General features: G+C 43.7%; 1 protein-coding gene across 2 annotated transcripts in view; it reads left to right on the top strand.

Annotated features, from left to right (window-relative positions):
• The window catches only part of LOC134538926 (lysosome-associated membrane glycoprotein 3), a 42,620-nt gene extending 27,229 nt beyond the window's left edge, over positions 1–15,391 (top strand). For both annotated transcript variants that reach the window (XM_063380539.1, XM_063380540.1), the window contains 5 exons: positions 405–535; positions 3,492–3,605; positions 6,499–6,586; positions 8,128–8,319; positions 12,923–15,391. In XM_063380539.1, the coding sequence (XP_063236609.1) occupies positions 405–535; positions 3,492–3,605; positions 6,499–6,586; positions 8,128–8,319; positions 12,923–13,083 (686 nt within the window). In that variant the 3' untranslated portion in view covers positions 13,084–15,391. The remainder of the gene's footprint in view (positions 1–404; positions 536–3,491; positions 3,606–6,498; positions 6,587–8,127; positions 8,320–12,922) is intronic.
• Positions 15,392–17,535: the final 2,144 nt, after the last annotated feature.

Here is a 17,535-nt window from a genome sequence, read left to right as displayed (position 1 = left end):
AAGACGCATTCACGTCAAAACGGTAATAAAATGTCGGACATTTTCATCCGCGAGCTTTGAAAGGAGAAACTATTGCTCTAGAACTCTACCGTGTGACAGTTATGGGAGACTGGCAGTTAACGTCATCTGGCAATAGAGTGCGTGTAGTTGGCGAGTTAAGTGCCCCTGAAGGTTTACAATTATTGTAAACAAACAAGGGCGAAAATCTGTACAGTTTCCCCGCAAGATGGGGGGGTGGGGGGGGACAACAACATTTAACGTTACAAGTTACCAGTTTTTGTTTTGCAAGCGCAAAGTTTATAAGTTGTTCAATTATTTTTTTTTAATTTTAATTAACTGGTTAAGAAAATGTCCGTGGGGTTTTATTTAAAAAATGGTGACATGTGCGTGTGGTGTGCACTTAGCCACGGCCGCCCCGCCCGCCAGGGAGGCACCGCTGTACCGCCTGAGGGACTCCAAGGAGGAGACCTGCATCCTGCTGGAGGTGGACGGACTGCTCGTGTTCACGTACAAGACCACAGTCGACGAGGAGCGGGTGAGTCGGCGTGCGCTCCCGGACATCTCTGTCTCTCTCTTTCTCTCTCTCTCTCTTTCTCTCTTTCTCTCTTTTACACTCTCTATTTTACTCTCTCTCTTTTGCTCTCACTCTCTTTCACTCTCTCCTTCTCTCCTCTCTCCTTCTCTCTCCTTCTCTCTCTTCCTCTCTCTATCTCTCTCCTCTCTCTTTCTCTATCTATCTCTCTTTTTCTTTTTCTCTCTTTCGCTCTCATTTTACTTTCTCTCTTTTACTCTCTCTTTCTCTCTCCTCTCTTTCACTCTTTCTCTCTCTTTCTCTCATTCTTTCGCTTTCATTTTACTCTCTCTTTCTCTCTCTTACTATCTTACTCTATCTCTTTCTCTCCCTCTCTCTCTCTCTCTCTCTCTCTCTCTCTCTCGCCAGAGACCGCCTTACGAACTTACACGACGCACATTTTAAGGACCGGTCTCACAAGCCATGTCTGTCCGGATTTTCGTGGTTTTTTTTTCCCCGCTTCTAATTACTTTTATTTATTTAATTCAGCTTGATGCCTCCTTTGCATTTGTGAATTCGCACACAGACATTTCCAACAGATGTTCACTTAAGTTTTAATTAAAGTCATGGGTGTTGTAAAGTGATAACAATTACTAATACTTAACGCGACCGACAAAAGTTTAAGTTAATGTTTTGCACTGTGCCTACTAAGGGAGTTATGAAATTATTTTTTTTTGTTCTTCAACCACTATTTTTGTTCCCTCCCCTTTAGCTAATGTTTGGCGTTATCAAAAAAATAACTTGCTAACGAAAGTTTTTGGTACAATTAAAAGGAAGTGTAATAACTTTGAGTGTAGCCCCGCCCTAATGGTGCACATTGCGTGCGATATGTATTATTGGCTTAAGCATATAAGTAGCTAGAGTTCTGGGCAGATAATTTACAGCCACCCGCCTTCCTTTCCCAGTTTTCCCAATTTTTTTTTATAAATTCTAGCTCCTTTATTACTATTTTATCAGTTTTAAAACATCACATTATGCAACTTAATGCTAAGGTATTTCAAAACATAGACTGTTTGTCTTTTTTTTCATTATTAAATTTAATAAATTGTTGTTACAGTTATTTTATGCGGTTGTTATTACTACCGCAATGAAACTTGAGGTACAGTATACTGTATATTATTAAACGAGTTTTTGAGCTACTTCTATAAAGTGTTTGGATTATTTTGAAGGGTTTGACATGTTTATTTTAAAAATCCATTAACATAGTTTAAATTTTTTTTTCAGCTCCTCGAAGTATTGTTTTTGTCCTGTTCTTTTCGCACCACAAATTCTCTCGCCCCCTCAAATTCTCCCGCCCCTCAACTTCTCCCGCACCTCAACTTCTCTCGACCCTCAACTTCTCCCGACCCTCAACTTCTCTCGACCCTCAACTTCTCTCGACCCTCAACTTCTCCCGCCCCTCAACTTCTCCCGCCCCTCAACTTCTCCCGCCCCTCAACTTCTCCCGCCCCTCAACTTCTCCCGCCCCTCAACTTCTCCCGACCCCTCAACTTCTCTCGACCCTCAACTTCTCTCGACCCTCAACTTCTCCCGCCCCTCAACTTCTCCCGCCCCTCAACTTCTCCCGCCCCTCAACTTCTCCCGCCCCTCAACTTCTCTCGACCCTCAACTTCTCTCGACCCTCAACTTCTCTCGACCCTCAACTTCTCTCGACCCTCAACTTCTCCCGCACCTCAACTTCTCTCGACCCTCAACTTCTCCCGACCCTCAACTTCTCTCGACCCTCAACTTCTCTCGACCCTCAACTTCTCCCGCCCCTCAACTTCTCCCGCCCCTCAACTTCTCCCGCCCCTCAACTTCTCCCGCCCCTCAACTTCTCCCGCCCCTCAACTTCTCCCGCCCCTCAACTTCTCCCGCCCCTCAACTTCTCCCGCCCCTCAACTTCTCCCGACCCTCAACTTCTCTCGACCCTCAACTTCTCTCGACCCTCAACTTCTCCCGCCCCTCAACTTCTCCCGCCCCTCAACTTCTCCCGCCCCTCAACTTCTCCCGCCCCTCAACTTCTCCCGCCCCTCAACTTCTCCCGCCCCTCAACTTCTCCCGCCCCTCAACTTCTCTCGACCCTCAACTTCTCTCGACCCTCAACTTCTCCCGCACCTCAACTTCTCCCGCCCCTCAACTTCTCCCGCCCCTCAACTTCTCCCGCCCCTCAACTTCTCCCGACCCTCAACTTCTCCCGCACCTCAACTTCTCCCGCCCCTCAACTTCTCCCGCCCCTCAACTTCTCCCGCCCCTCAACTTCTCCCGCCCCTCAACTTCTCCCGCCCCTCAACTTCTCCCGACCCTCAACTTCTCTCGACCCTCAACTTCTCTCGACCCTCAACTTCTCCCGCCCCTCAACTTCTCCCGCCCCTCAACTTCTCCCGCCCCTCAACTTCTCCCGCCCCTCAACTTCTCTCGACCCTCAACTTCTCTCGACCCTCAACTTCTCCCGCACCTCAACTTCTCTCGACCCTCAACTTCTCCCGACCCTCAACTTCTCTCGACCCTCAACTTCTCTCGACCCTCAACTTCTCCCGCCCCTCAACTTCTCCCGCCCCTCAACTTCTCCCGCCCCTCAACTTCTCCCGCCCCTCAACTTCTCCCGCCCCTCAACTTCTCCCGCCCCTCAACTTCTCCCGCCCCTCAACTTCTCCCGACCCTCAACTTCTCTCGACCCTCAACTTCTCTCGACCCTCAACTTCTCCCGACCCTCAACTTCTCCCGCCCCTCAACTTCTCCCGCCCCTCAACTTCTCCCGCCCCTCAACTTCTCCCGACCCTCAACTTCTCTCGACCCTCAACTTCTCCCGACCCTCAACTTCTCCCGCCCCTCAACTTCTCCCGCCCCTCAAAAAGACTGGCCATCTGGGCAAATGCCCGTTCGGCCCGTCGGTAGTCAGGGGCCAGCTATTGGGAGCGGAATCTGTTCTGTTGCCCAGGAGACTGACAGGTTCATACCTGAAGAGGTCGCGACCAGCGGCACCTGTGACGAGGACAGCGCTACTCTGGTCCTGCAGTGGGGCTCCTACAAGCTGCTGTGGGACTTCTTCAAGGTCAGCTCCCTCGCTGTCGCCACATCTTGGCTGCGAGACTGCACTGACACTCGTTTATTTTATTGTAAATAAAACAGAGATTATTCGTGTAAATTTTGTACAATTACACGAAAACCAGGGGCGCAACAACTAAATTTTCAAAAGGGGGGGGGGGGGGCAATATACCCTTTTATAATGAATCATCGATCCCCCCTATTGAAGCGGGGTATTTGTATTTCAAGGTCGAAAATGTTGCTTATTATCTAAAAATTGATAACACAGCTAGTGGAAATAACATATCCGACTTGTACAGCACTTTCTTTGCCCCCGTTTGCCCCCACTTCAAGGTTTCAGAGGGGGGCCAAAATACCCTTCCCCCCCCCCCCCTTTTGTTGCGCCCATGACGAAAACAACAGTGTTCTCGTGTAATACTGGGTTGGGATTCTTAACGCGGGCGTTCATGTTATCCCAGTACCTCCAATAGTTAAAAGTATTTGTAAACCGTTCCCTGCAATAGCTTCCCAGTATTAACTTCACACATAATAAGCATGATACAACAAAATAAAGTCCAATTATCTTTTCCACGGTTTAAAGAAATTATGCTCGGGATGAAAATTCGATTGAAATATAAAATTATGCGCCAATTTTCGTAAGAAATACTCATTATTATATCGAAAAACTTATTTCACACATGCGAAAATAACCATAGCCACGTGTTGCAGGAAGTTACAACGTGTTTCTTGTAGTGTTACAAACTATATCTGGGAAACTGGTTATCAAGGGAATCTTTTGTAAAAGTACAGAATATATTTTTTTTTTCTGTGCCCTAAGCGCCCAGCACTTGACAATGCATGCGGAAAGACGTGTGCGAATATTTTGGGGAATGCAGCTTATTAATCCGGGCTGTGGCTTCAACCCAGACAGTGAGAAAACAATTTATTAATAGCAACAATTTTACTCTATACTAGCTTAGCACCCAAGGCCTTCGCTTGTGCTAGGGCTGGTACAACATGTAATAAAAGTATGAGATGAATTCCTAACATTCTTAGCTAAATCCATAAACCAATAATAAAATTTCAGTTGCATATACAGTTGCATTAAGTTCACGAAAAATATCCAGAGTAGGAACTTAGAAAGTGGTAATACCCAAGCCAACTTTATGTTCAATGTCAACTAAATTGTCACAAATTATTACCTCCCTATTAAGTGTGTTCGGAGATGTATTCAACATCCACAAAATCGAACTCACTTTTTTTTTCACTCCGCAAGAGAGTGACTTAAAAAAATTGTAAAACATACATATTTTTCTTCTGTTTAATGTGAATTATGTCAACTAACACATTACCTGTTTAGTTGTATTTTACTGTAACCATATCGTAAATAAAAACTGTATTTTCCCTTTCACCTTGTTTGGAATAAAAATTTTAAAAAATTATAAGAAATAAGGACTAATCACCGCGCTTAACATTGTGCTCTAGCGCAATTGCTCTAAACTCAATCGGCGAGAGATTTTTCATTACAATGAGCAATGTAATTGACATGAGGGTTTAGATATATTTCTGAATAGATTTCAATACAAAATACTTTTGGGGGAGGGAGGGGAAGCTTAAGACTTTTGGAATGGTTCTGTTTGGTGTGATTACCTTTCATTACAAAAAAAAATTAAGAAGTAAATTTGTGGTGGAAAACATTTCTTTTCTTTCACATCCAAGAGAAAAACAAGGTTCTCAATAAAATGTTCTCTGGCCACATGACATCAACGTGACTGCAACGAGAAGATGTTGCTGATGTGTCCAAGCCTCTTAACGAACGACTGTCACAGTGAAACTAACGAGAGATCAAACCTAAGTAAATAATGTAAATTCTCGATTAACCGAGTTAATGTGGACCGACAACTTCGGATAAGCAAAATCTCGAACAACACGGATAGAACAAGATCTTCTTGGTTTTCAGTTGGCCCAGCGGGAAACATTATTCGGGTTGATGTTTTCCCAGTTTTTCTTCAATGTGGAACCCTTCACATCACTCCGTGGTTTGCCTAACCATAAAATTATATATATGAGGTGTATTTTATTTAGGCTTTCAAAAACAATTCATCATCCAACTCCTTAAGCAAATTATTGATCAGTCTTTGCTGGTGATGAAGTTTCAGTTTGGCTCTGATAAAACGTATACTTGTTTAATCGAGGATCTAATAAGAATATTATTTTCTGTGATACAATTTGCGTACATTGCTCTTCTCCCAAAACCTGGAAGTGGAAAAGTATGAGCTCGGGGGATTCAAATTGAGAGCTTAGAAGAGCAGATGAGTACAACAAATAGTTTATTTTGATATGTAACATCTTAGCTCTCAGTACACGGCATTTGGTAGGAGTTTTTTTGTGAACGGAACGGAAGTGTGTAACCACGGTGCTGCCATCTGTGGCGGATGGCGCGACCCAAAGTTCACAAAGCCAAAGGGAAACTTTAAAGTATTAACTGTTTAATGAATTTTAATATGAGTGGTAGTATTTTTGTAAATCTCCTTGTTAGAAAATGAGGTACAAAGCCGGGGTTCAGTATTTTTTATCGAGCCTTTTTCGCTTTTATTGGAGTCGCTTAGTTATACAGTTGAATATTTCGCTCTGTAAATCGAATGATTCGATATTCGACGTAGCTGCTCCGGCTACGAATTCTAGCGGTGGGTGCGGAAACTATGTGTGATTAGCGTCCAGAAATGTAGTTGAAAACACAATTTACTGATATTTATCCCGCTCGGCAGTTTTTTTTTTTTCAATTCTACCTTAAATTTTGTGTCCGAGTTTCGTATTATGAGTTTATTTGCAACACAAATTCGCTCGTTATCGAGCTTAGATGTTACAAATCTCTGGCGAGTACTGAAAGACTCGTTCACAATTTTTTTTTCTGTTCGCAGACTCCTGGTGGTGAAAAGTGGTACGTGGACAGAATAGAGCTGACCTTCAACACGTCGGAGAAAATTTTCGAGCACACCAAGATCCCAGGTGAGACTTCTCATTGGCATAAGCTTCGGTGGCGTATCGTGACTCCCGGTATGGTCGGGATTAATCAAACAAAGCGCCCAGAGATCCCGTAATTAATTAATTAATTAATTGTGGCTTAACATTTCGTCGATGTCGAAGTAATTGGAGAATGTGAAGAGTGAAAAAAATGTTTTTAAAGCCGCTATCGAATTTGCTGACTATGGAAACTGGATGACCCCGAGAAGAGCCATCAAGCTCACGTAAACGTCCGCCACGTTAAGCAACTTTAGAAAAAAAATCCGGTTTGGATACAATCAATCCCGGATAGCTTTTTTTTTTTGAAAGTGAGTGTTACAGAATCAGACACATTCAAGAACAGATTCAGAGTAGGTAAACTTAGGCACTCTTATTGTCCATTAACTGCGTGGTTAAACTCCATGAATGTCTTCCACCTTGGAGTCTTACATGTTCAGCCATAACTCATAGTAGAGATTTTGTTACCTTTATATTTTGGCGACTTTGACGTGGCACAAGGGGAAAAAAATTTCAAGAAGAAATTATGTTCGGCCAGGATTAATGTTATTAGCTTAGGTACCTCTCCCCAAATTAAATAATAAATTAATTATTCATGGCTGCTTTTTTTACAAACTGTTTTATTTTCATTAAAATTGAAATACTTGTGCCAATTTTATGAACGAAATCTTTATAGATTAATGTAAATTAATTATCCTCTGCGATAATCAATATAACAATCAAAGACACAGTCAAGGGGAATTATAAATGAACCAGCCATGAGCTACTGAAAGTAATGGAGTTATTTCGGGAAAACCGGAATCAGGATAGTCGGACCAAGGTCCTCTGGAACACGAGGTAAGTGTTATACCGCTTGCAAGATGTGGGATGAGCTACAGTTGATCTCTTCAGCTTCTACCACACCTTCAAATTAACACTCGTCAAACTTCCAAAACATAGTCTCTGGCCCTGCAGTAGGCATGTCACCACACAGCTGTCTAAAAATCAGTTATTTAAACATATCAATCATTAGCTAATTAGGAATGCAGGCTTTCGCAGCCATTGTTCTGAATTGGCTTGTGACTTCTAGATGCGTCGAACGCGAAGATTTCACCGATGATCTTCGGTCATCATCTTCAGGGTAGCAGTTACCTACCATGGTTATTGTAAATCCTTGAAAATTCTCCTGACTTTAAATACTCTCGTCCTGAGAGAGAAATGTTTCCTAATTTGGCTGCAGATGCAGTTCAATAAGAGCCTTCCTTTCTTCTGGTTGGCAGATGAGGTTTGGCCAATCGTAGATGGGCATCTGTGATTGGTTGGGGCTCCTCTTCTCTTCTGATTGGCTGGGTTGTCTAGCAAATCAGAAGCGATCTGTCTTTTTGTCGGACTGATACCCTGAAAATGGCAACCGCTTGTAACCCGAGTCCAAAGTTTAATATTAAATGTGAAATAATCGTTATGGTGTGAAAAAATTTTGGAAACCGATATGGTGTCTTCCTGTTCGTACCCTCTCTCCATCTTTGGAAGTGAAACCCTTTGGGGCGCAGGGCGGGTGCTGACGCTGTCGACGCCGCGGAACCACCGCGTGCTGCTGTTCCCGACGCCGGTGGGCTGGTCCTTCACCTGCAAGAAGGAGACCCCCATCGACCTGAGCGACCACGACGACTTCTCGGCGACGCTGCTGCTGCGCGAGTTCCACCTCCAGCCCTTCATCTTCAAGGGCGACGACTTCGGGCCAGGTGGGAGCGCTGGCCGCCTTCCTTCAGTGACGCCCAGAGCGCGCTCCAAACCAGAACGGGCTTGGAATCCACTCCCTCATGCGGAACAAAAAGGCACATCCTTCAGTGACACCCGGAACGCGCTCCAAACCAGAACGGGCTTGGTATCCACTCCCTCGTGCGTAACAAAAAGGCACATCCTTCAGTGACGCCCAGTGCGCGCTCCAAACCAGAACGGGCTTGGAATCCACTCCCTCATGCGGAACAAAAAGGCACATCCTTCAGTGACGCCCAGAGCGCGCTCCAAACCAGAACGGGCTTGGAATCCACTCCCTCATGCGGAACAAAAAGGCACATCCTTCAGTGACGCTCAGAGCGCGCTCCAAACCAGAACGGGCTTGGTATCCACTCCCTCGTGCGTAACAAAAAGGCACATCCTTCAGTGACGCCCAGAGCGCGCTCCAAACCAGAACGGGCTTGGTATCCACTCCCTCGTGCGTAACAAAAAGGCACATCCTTCAGTGACGCCCAGAGCGCGCTCCAAACCAGAACGGGCTTGGTATCCACTCCCTCGTGCGTAACAAAAAGGCACATCCTTCAGTGACGCCCAGAGCGCGCTCCAAACCAGAACGGGCTTGGAATCCACTCCCTCATGCGGAACAAAAAGGCACATCCTTCAGTGACACCCGGAACGCGCTCCAAACCAGAACGGGCTTGGTATCCACTCCCTCGTGCGTAACAAAAAGGCACATCCTTCAGTGACGCCCAGAGCGCGCTCCAAACCAGAACGGGCTTGGTATCCACTCCCTCGTGCGGAACAAAAAGGCACATCCTTCAGTGACGCCCAGAGCGCGCTCCAAACCAGAACGGGCTTGGTATCCACTCCCTCGTGCGTAACAAAAAGGCACATCCTTCAGTGACGCCCAGAGCGCGCTCCAAACCAGAACGGGCTTGGTATCCACTCCCTCATGCGGAACAAAAAGGCACATCCTTCAGTGACGCCCAGAGCGCGCTCCAAACCAGAACGGGCTTGGTATCCACTCCCTCATGCGGAACAAAAAGGCACATCCTTCAGTGACACCCGGAACGCGCTCCAAACCAGAACGGGCTTGGTATCCACTCCCTCGTGCGTAACAAAAAGGCACATCCTTCAGTGACGCCCAGAGCGCGCTCCAAACCAGAACGGGCTTGGTATCCACTCCCTCGTGCGTAACAAAAAGGCACATCCTTCAGTGACGCCCAGAGCGCGCTCCAAACCAGAACGGGCTTGGTATCCACTCCCTCCTGCGGAACAAAAAGGCACATCCTTCAGTGACGCCCAGAGCGCGCTCCAAACCAGAACGGGCTTGGTATCCACTCCCTCGTGCGTAACAAAAAGGCACATCCTTCAGTGACGCCCAGAGCGCGCTCCAAACCAGAACGGGCTTGGTATCCACTCCCTCATGCGGAACAAAAAGGCACATCCTTCAGTGACGCCCAGAGCGCGCTCCAAACCAGAATGGGCTTGGTATCCACTCCCTCATGCGTAACAAAAAGGCACATCCTTCAGTGACGCCCAGAGCGCGCTCCAAACCAGAACGGGCTTGGTATCCACTCCCTCGTGCGTAACAAAAAGGCACATCCTTCAGTGACGCCCAGAGCGCGCTCCAAACCAGAACGGGCTTGGTATCCACTCCCTCGTGCGTAACAAAAAGGCACATCCTTCAGTGACGCCCAGAGCGCGCTCCAAACCAGAACGGGCTTGGTATCCACTCCCTCATGCGGAACAAAAAGGCACATCCTTCAGTGACACCCGGAACGCGCTCCAAACCAGAACGGGCTTGGTATCCACTCCCTCGTGCGTAACAAAAAGGCACATCCTTCAGTGACGCCCAGAGCGCGCTCCAAACCAGAACGGGCTTGGTATCCACTCCCTCGTGCGTAACAAAAAGGCACATCCTTCAGTGACGCCCAGAGCGCGCTCCAAACCAGAACGGGCTTGGTATCCACTCCCTCGTGCGTAACAAAAAGGCACATCCTTCAGTGACGCCCAGAGCGCGCTCCAAACCAGAACGGGCTTGGTATCCACTCCCTCATGCGGAACAAAAAGGCACATCCTTCAGTGACGCCCAGAGCGCGCTCCAAACCAGAACGGGCTTGGTATCCACTCCCTCATGCGGAACAAAAAGGCACATCCTTCAGTGACACCCGGAACGCGCTCCAAACCAGAACGGGCTTGGTATCCACTCCCTCGTGCGGAACAAAAAGGCACATCCTTCAGTGACACCCGGAACGCGCTCCAAACCAGAACGGGCTTGGTATCCACTCCCTCGTGCGTAACAAAAAGGCACATCCTTCAGTGACGCCCAGAGCGCGCTCCAAACCAGAACGGGCTTGGTATCCACTCCCTCATGCGGAACAAAAAGGCACATCCTTCAGTGACACCCGGAACGCGCTCCAAACCAGAACGGGCTAGGTATCCACTCCCTCGTGCGTAACAAAAAGGCACATCCTTCAGTGACGCCCAGAGCGCGCTCCAAACCAGAACGGGCTTGGTATCCACTCCCTCATGCGGAACAAAAAGGCACATCCTTCAGTGACACCCGGAACGCGCTCCAAACCAGAACGGGCTTGGTATCCACTCCCTCGTGCGTAACAAAAAGGCACATCCTTCAGTGACGCCCAGAGCGCGCTCCAAACCAGAACGGGCTTGGTATCCACTCCCTCATGCGGAACAAAAAGGCACATCCTTCAGTGACACCCGGAACGCGCTCCAAACCAGAACGGGCTTGGTATCCACTCCCTCGTGCGTAACAAAAAGGCACATCCTTCAGTGACGCCCAGAGCGCGCTCCAAACCAGAACGGGCTTGGTATCCACTCCCTCGTGCGTAACAAAAAGGCACATCCTTCAGTGACGCCCAGAGCGCGCTCCAAACCAGAACGGGCTTGGTATCCACTCCCTCGTGCGTAACAAAAAGGCACATCCTTCAGTGACGCCCAGAGCGCGCTCCAAACCAGAACGGGCTTGGCAACCACTCCCTCGTGCGGAACAAAAAGGCACATTAGCGCTATAATGAAATGGGGATGGTACAGTAATTAGTGATTGAGCTGCAATCCTAAAAGCATTGCTGCTAAAAAAAAGCTGCTCGATTGCAGCTACTGCAAATTTTTCCATCCGCTAGATCACCCACCGCAAACGTGGTTGCTGATTTCTCAACCGCCCGATCAGCATGAACATATTCCCCATCTACTCGATCACCCTTCAAATAACAATTGCTGATTTCTTACCCATCCTATCAGAAGCAACATATTTCCCATCTACTCTATCAGCCATCCAATCAAAGCTGTTGATTACGCACACATCCGACCAGTAGCTATCGATTTCCCACCCAACTGATCAGCAGCCCCATATTTTTCATCCACCCAATCATACCTGCCGATTTCCCAACCAACTAGTCACATCTACCAGTTTATCACCCACCTGAGCAACTGTATACTGATTTATTGCGATTGTCCTAGTTTCATTTTCGGTTGGGGAGGAACAGAGTCTCATACCACCACCCGCCGATATGTCTCGATCGTTCGGGACAATTTTAATTTGGAAGATATAGGGTCATTTAACTCTTCCCCTTCTTTTTTCTTATGGTGATAACATAAATGGTTTACAAAAATTAAATTGAATTACAAATTTCAAACATATTTTAGAATTTTGAAACACAAAGTAAATGAAATTTTCAGGAGAAAATAATAACTTAATTAAGTATCAAGTTGCATTGACCCTTAACCAGGAAAGCTTCAAATCTGCAATTAGATTAGTTTGAATTAAAGATACTTCCCTAAAATTGTGCAAAACATTTCATGTGACAGTGATGTTTTTAACTCAGAGAAAAATTACATCAAAAAGTGCACAATTTAAACAAATTACTGTATATCATAACAACTATATGTGAGTTTATAGGTGAAGAATTATCACATAAATTTTGACTACCTAAGTATAGTTTTACATATAAAGTATTTTTATACATGACTCAGCCACAATGGTATTGCTTTCAAAATAAAACCACCTTGTAAATTTCAAACAGAAGAAAAAATTGAAGATTTTACTATAGGTTTTCAATTCAGGATGTTCATTTCAGTGTTTAAATGTTTAACACTAAAAGAAGTTGACTTATAGGGACTTTTCAGTACCTTCTGAAATTTTTGATATGCAAAATCACATCTCGTTGCAGCACTATGTCTCAAGGAAGGAAGGAAAGAAAATTAAAGGGGTAGAGATAGGAACGGAAAGACCAAATCTTGGTTTCAACATAAAAAAAAATTCATAGTGTAAATTTTTGTTATTGTTAAAGCATAGTTTTCTCAAAGAACATAACATGGTGCATATTAACAGAATTATTAAAGCTATAGTCATCCCTCAATTCTAAATGCCAGAGACTTCACAAGAGAGACAATTTGTTGCAGACAGTCAATGTTAAACTTCAAGCATTACTTCAAATAGTATACAATCCTCTAACAAAGCCCAAATTTATGACAGTTGTTTCGGAGTATAAAACCATTGAAACCAAGATGTCATCCGCACCTACCTCCCATCCCAGGTTGTGCTTGCCCTACGTGACCGCATGTCTCTCTCTTTGCCCTTCGAAGAGCACGAGTGCTCGGCGCGGGGCATCGGAGCGCTGATCGACGAGACGGCGCCCATCGCCGTCGGTAGCACTCTCGCCATAGTGGTGCTGCTCACCGTAACCGTCTACGGCATCTTCCGCTACTTCAAGGTCAAGAAGGTGCAGTACGACACCATGGAGTAGCCGCGCCACTCGCCGGAGTTTGGGGTCCTGCCCCGTGGGGACACGCTACCCGGGGGGAGTGTGAGAAAATAGGGAAAAAGGATCGAGGATTGTTTCGGCCAAAAAAAAAGATACTTATTTGCACATGGCAAGAATGAGTATTTTTTATTTTTTTTTCCCACTATAAACATATTGCGACCTCCACAGTCCACACCTGTGGAAATGATGGTGTGCCCAGAGTTTCGGCTTAACCTTTTTTGCACCCATATTCGAGGGTGAACGGAAATTGTCATTAATCGTCCTTGAATCATGGCTGCTACAAGGCTTGCCGAAACATCGGGCACATCATAATTTCCACGGACTTAACCCCAAATCTGAATTCAAGCAGTTACTTGTTTCTTTCTTTGAATGATTGTCGCAGTGGGGAAGATTGACTAAAAATAATTTCAAGGGAATGAGTCATTGCTGGATTAAACTGGTTGTCACGGGAGAAAAAAAAACTTTAAGAGTGGACGACAAATATTAGTAGGTACATAATTACAAGGAAAAAACCAATATCAGCTTATGTCAAAAGATACACATCATTTCAGTGAAGGAATTTAATCAGAAAAAAATTACGACAGAGGCAAACATAGTGGGCTGATGATGTTGACACACTGAAAAACAAGGGTTTATATGTGTTTGATCTTTTCTCCTAGCAATGCCAATGAAGGGTGGGCACTCCCTAAGTTGGCTGGTGTTTTATTGCGAAGGATTGCACCATCTGTCAGGTAAATTATTTTATTTCATTAAAATTACCCACGTATGTTTAATCCAATACTTTGGGTGACTGATAACATTTTTATTGCTGAAAACATATGTTGATTCTTCTAGTTTCCTTTAAATTGGTTTGTTATAGCATGAAAGGGTGGTGGGGTAAGAAAAAGGGGGAAGAGTTGAAGGTGGGAGAGATGGTGGTGAATGGGTGATTGTAGCGGTACAGGCTTTGAATATATATACTGTATAGAAGTCGCCAGCCCAGGTTAAAATTTCTAATACGGTTTGAGGTAGTTGGTTAATTCACCGCCGCAATCGCCACTATCTCTAGGGCATCGACTTGTGGTGGTCCCTAGCGGACAAGTGTCGAACTCTTCAAAAACCCCTTCCCCCCTCCCGACCTCGAGCTGCAGTGAATGATAGGTGAGGGGTGCGGGGAATGACAGCGGGCGACAGAGCTGCGCTCTAACGTGTAAATAACAACTAAGACGATACAGGGCGTTACGGCAGCGCACTGCAGCGGTGAAGTTCCCAAGCTGCTCATCATACGCTTCTGAAAAACGTAGAGTAAATCCTATCCATTCGCGACTTCTATACAGTATATATATTCAAAGGTACAGGTGTGGGGTGATAAAAGAGAAGAGGGGTGAGATCGAAGAGAGGAGAGAAAGAGGAGATGGAGGATAGGAGAAAGAGAGGAGAGGAGAAAGAGAAAAGTGGTGTAGGTGAGTGACATTGTGGTGGATGGTGTGAATGCAGAGGCGTAGGTGTGGGGTGGTAGAAAGAGATAAGGAAGAGAGAGGAGAGGAAAAATATGTACTATAATTTGGGGTACGGTATATGATAGTTTCACTCTCTACATACAATTATTTCCACACAGCACAATAATTTGAAGCATTAAAATCCCTATAGTGTACCATTATTACAGTTTTTGTCGCTTGTACACAATCGGTGTATCATAATTTGCAACATGATTATCGTGTTAACCTTAAAGTGGTCTAGAACTCACCCGCTCCACCTACTTGTCCCATGCGTGTTCGGCAAATATAGATTTTTTGATTTTCGCTCTTTTTTTTAATGTCGTTTTATTTTATTTTTTGCTTTTGAATGCGTGTCAAAAGCGCTCTGCCAGTGTCTCCAGTGTGTGAGCATCCACATTCACATGGGATGTAATAAACACAGTTATGAGATTGTAACTTGTTTGTGGGTGATTTTTATTGTGGAATTTGACCTGAAAACTTTTCTTGATTCGCGTTTGTTTAGCTACCGTGTTTTTTTTTTTTTCCCGAGGGGCGATGGACATAGGGCATAACGAATGTACTTTATTAATCAGCGCCGCGCCTTTTTTTTTTTTGGTCGTATGTGCAAACAATTATTTTGCTGGTTGAAACAAACTCTTTCTCTCTATGGAGTGAAGAAAACGGTGGCAAACTTCTCGCTGTAACGTCTTCGTGTTATTATTTCTGTTGGCTTCTTAACTAGGGCATGAACCGCTGAGATCAGAATATTACAGAAGGCGTCATTAGCGAGTAAAAAACATGGCGAAACCTTTTACGTAAAAATTAAAAAAAAATAGTGGAATTATTATGTACTCCGATAAATTCACAAATAAATATTTTTCGAAGTTAACACATTTAAATTATCTTACTGCAATAATTATGTTGTGGATACACGCGTACCAGCTATTACATATTAAGTAAAACTATTTTGATTAGGAATTTAAATTTTCAAATTTATTAAATATAAACAGTCATAACTACAATATTAAACAAACTCTACTTATAAATGTATGTTATATAAAAAAAATAAAAACAAATGTGAAATTTATTTAGATTTGCAAAATAATATTCTAATATAATTTTAGAATTAAAATATTAATTATAAAATATTAACTACTATGTGCGTAACTAAATAATATATATTTAATTGAATTTATATTGGTTTTTAATTCTGCTTCCACAAACCTAAGCTGGGTTGTTTGCTTATTTTTACATGAAATAGGGAAACCGTATTTGTAGTTAATACGATAAACAAAAAGTATTCATGTCTGTATAAGTTTTTTTTCGTCATTGCATATTACAAGTATGTGCTTGAAATGTAGTATTCAATTATACAACCGTGCTCTAATTCCTTGGATATTTAAAGTTATGAACCATGTGTTTTCAAGGAACTGGTTGAAAAAAATGTTGGGTGATATCTTTATTTTAAATTTAAAAAGTAAAAAAAAAAACTGTATGAAAAATGTTATGATAAAGTTGTAGTTAGGTAGTGAACCAAAATGTAATGCGACATTCTTGTTTTCATTATGAACGGAGGATATTAACTGAAAAACACCATCTTGATTCCAACAGTTTTTAAGCATAACCATTTTATATCACTTGATCATCAAAATTTAACGTCGTCAAAGCTTAGTCAATTAGTAAACAATTGAGTATAACTCTTGAAGTTAATATTGGTTGACTGCAACAAGTAGTTTAACCTGTGAAGCCATTGGCGTTTGGCTTTTAGTATTGCATTCATTTTTAGGCATGACTACAACGGGTATAAGAAGTAAATAGGCACTATGTTACACGTTTTTTATGTGTCTTTTAATGAAGGGAAATTTCCAATATTAAACGATACAAATTGTTATGACGTGATAACTCTAAAACCATCTTATGCCGTCTTTCTGTTCCTATCTCTCCCCCTTAAGTGTAACATTAAAAAAAAACTGTAATTCTTACGATATAACTGGTTGTGTTACTGTTATGAAATGTTTATAGAGTTGTGAAAATGAGGAGGTTGTATGTTTGCGTGTGTCCAGTTTTACATGTCAAAAATATGTAGACACATGTGTACATAATTAAAGGATGTGACCAAGGACGTAACTAGAAGGGGGCAGACGGGACTTATGCCCCGGGCGCCAAATTGGGGGGGGGGGATGTGTGTTAGATTATAAAAAAAATACTGGAGAGCAGATGAACTGAATTATTTGTGTTGAAAGATACATTCATGTATATTGTCAAATATTTAAAAAACTGGTATTTTTTTTCGCGTAGCCTACTATCCTACTTGCGATGTATTAAAAATGAAATTATTGCAAATAATTATATTTATTTACTATAGTGTAATTAATATTTGGTGGCGATAATAGGTGTTGTCGGGGAAAGGTTTTGGTTTTGGTTGGTTTGAAAAAAAATAAGGGGAGGGAGGCGCCAATATGAGTTCTTACCCCGGGTGGAAACTATCTAGCTACGTCCCTGGAGGTGACTTAACTTGGTTAGTTACTGTTCTGGTAGAGTAGAGTAAATAATATGCTACATTTTACAACCACGAGTAAATTTTATCGGGCTGAGGGCGATCCACACTGTGGTTTATTCAGCCGAATTGTGATTAAAAGCGATCAAAACTGGTGATATGATTGGAGTGAGGAAAGCAGGCCTGGTGGTAATAATAACTGGTTAAAAGTGTTCTGTGCCAGTGTTTTTTTTTTTTGCTTTGCGGTTTCCTTTAAGATTACGTAATGTTACAATGAGCTGGGGACACAAAATATGTGATCTAAGTCCACGAACTACGTTTCCAGACGTTATCCATAACTCAGACACCAGTTACCGTACACGTGACTGCCTGGTTTACAAGTTAAGCTTGAGTTACTGAGCGTTCAGCAAATTAGGAAATTTTTAAGGTTGAAAGAAAACTAAGATACGCATTTAGAGTTTAGTGTTGTGCATAAGAGAA

Source organism: Bacillus rossius, chromosome 14 (genome assembly GCF_032445375.1).
Source record: "Bacillus rossius redtenbacheri isolate Brsri chromosome 14, Brsri_v3, whole genome shotgun sequence".
Taxonomy (NCBI): domain Eukaryota; kingdom Metazoa; phylum Arthropoda; class Insecta; order Phasmatodea; family Bacillidae; genus Bacillus; species Bacillus rossius.
Note: the sequence above shows the minus strand (reverse complement) of the source record. Positions and strands in the feature narration are given on the sequence as shown.